At 61.2% G+C, this 1189-nt stretch overlaps 1 protein-coding gene across 1 annotated transcript; it reads right to left on the bottom strand.

The window, feature by feature from the left end:
* Nucleotides 1–42: 42 nt before the first annotated feature.
* Nucleotides 43–842, bottom strand: LOC112067310 (cation channel sperm-associated auxiliary subunit gamma-like). Its single transcript, XM_024132751.3, has 3 exons — nucleotides 271–842; nucleotides 129–182; nucleotides 43–57 (listed from the first exon to the last, which is right to left on the bottom strand). Exons 1-3 carry the CDS (start codon nucleotides 523–525, stop codon nucleotides 43–45), a joined length of 324 nt encoding a protein of 107 aa, XP_023988519.1. The 5' UTR covers nucleotides 526–842.
* Nucleotides 843–1189: the final 347 nt, after the last annotated feature.

Below are 1189 nucleotides of genomic sequence, written 5' to 3'. Positions count from 1 at the left end.
GGGATACTGGGAATCTTCTTGAATCTTTAAGGTCCCTAGGGTCTAGTGGTGCCACCGCTATTCAAATGTTAGAGATGGGAAAACTGAGGCCCCAACAGAATGAGCCCACCACCTCTGCACCCACTCACCTCTCCCTTGCAGGAGTAGTTGATCTTCAGGTAGTAAGGAAAGCCCAGGTATGTCTGCAAGGAGAGGGTGGGCAAATGTCCAGAGCCCAGTGGGGTGCAGGTCCAGGACCTCTCCCGTTTTGCCTGACACCAGTCCCCTCACCTCGTCAGGGTCGATGGGCGCGTCCACTAGCAGGCTGAACACTTTGTCCACTGTGTACAAGGGCTCTTGATCGACGAAACGATCGCTCGCGTCCTTCTTGCCTACTGTCTCAAAGTTGTTCAGGACAACTTGCCAGGTGCACTCCTGGGTATTCTTTATCGCCCACAACCTCCACGGTGCCAACAGCACAACCAGCAGTGCCCACAGCGCCTGCAGGACTCGGAGCCTCGGCCACGCAGGGCCAGCAGGGGACATCTCGGGGCAGTGGATAACGTGGCTTCAACCTGGAGAATGCGGAGGTCACCAGCCTGCAAGACTGTTCTTGGTAGGCGCCTTCTGAGATCCCGCCTCGCTCCGGTGCTTCGTCCCGTCCCTGCTCCTGGCCCCGCCTCTGCTCAGGCGCTCCTCTCCTGCTCTTGCTCCAGGCTCCACCCTTGCTTTTGTTCCTGGCTCCGCCTCTGCTCCCGAACTCGGCCCCGCCCCAGGCCCTGCATCTACTACACTTCTGGACCCCGCCTCTGCTACTACTCCAGGTCTCGCCCCTCCTGTTGCTCCTGGCCGCGCCCCTACTCCTGGTTTCGCCCCGCCTCCTGGTCTCTCCCCTTAACCTTGCCCCACACTTCTTTCCTCTGCCCCTGCTCTGCCTCCCACCGCTACTCTTCGCTCGGTCTCGGTTTCTGTTTCTCGATTTAGCTGCGCCCCCACCTATCTTCCCCAGTTCCTCTGGTCGCGTACCTGCACGTGGCTCCGCCCCCACTTCTTGCCCCGCCCCCCACTTCTCTTCGCACCGCCCCATTCTCCGTGCTTGGGCCCTGCCCAGGTACCGGGTCCTGCCTCTAGACCCGCCCCTCTCCGGATCCTGTTTCCGGACCTTCCCCACGCCACGCCCCTTCCCCTGTCCCCGCTCCTGTTTCTCGCC

The sequence above is a fragment of the Physeter macrocephalus genome, chromosome 17, assembly GCF_002837175.3.
Source record: "Physeter macrocephalus isolate SW-GA chromosome 17, ASM283717v5, whole genome shotgun sequence".
Taxonomy (NCBI): domain Eukaryota; kingdom Metazoa; phylum Chordata; class Mammalia; order Artiodactyla; family Physeteridae; genus Physeter; species Physeter macrocephalus.
Note: the sequence above shows the minus strand (reverse complement) of the source record. Positions and strands in the feature narration are given on the sequence as shown.

What these genes read in the sequence shown, in the direction of transcription:
- LOC112067310 (XM_024132751.3), bottom strand. Translation starts at nt 525, where the DNA reads ATGTCCCCTGCTGGCCCTGCGTGGCCGAGGCTCCGAGTCCTGCAGGCG. An exon ending in CGCCCATCGACCCTGACGAG is followed by an intron (nt 183 to 270) that starts GTGAGGGGACTG and finishes CTCTCCTTGCAG; the next exon opens with ACATACCTGGGCTTTCCTTA.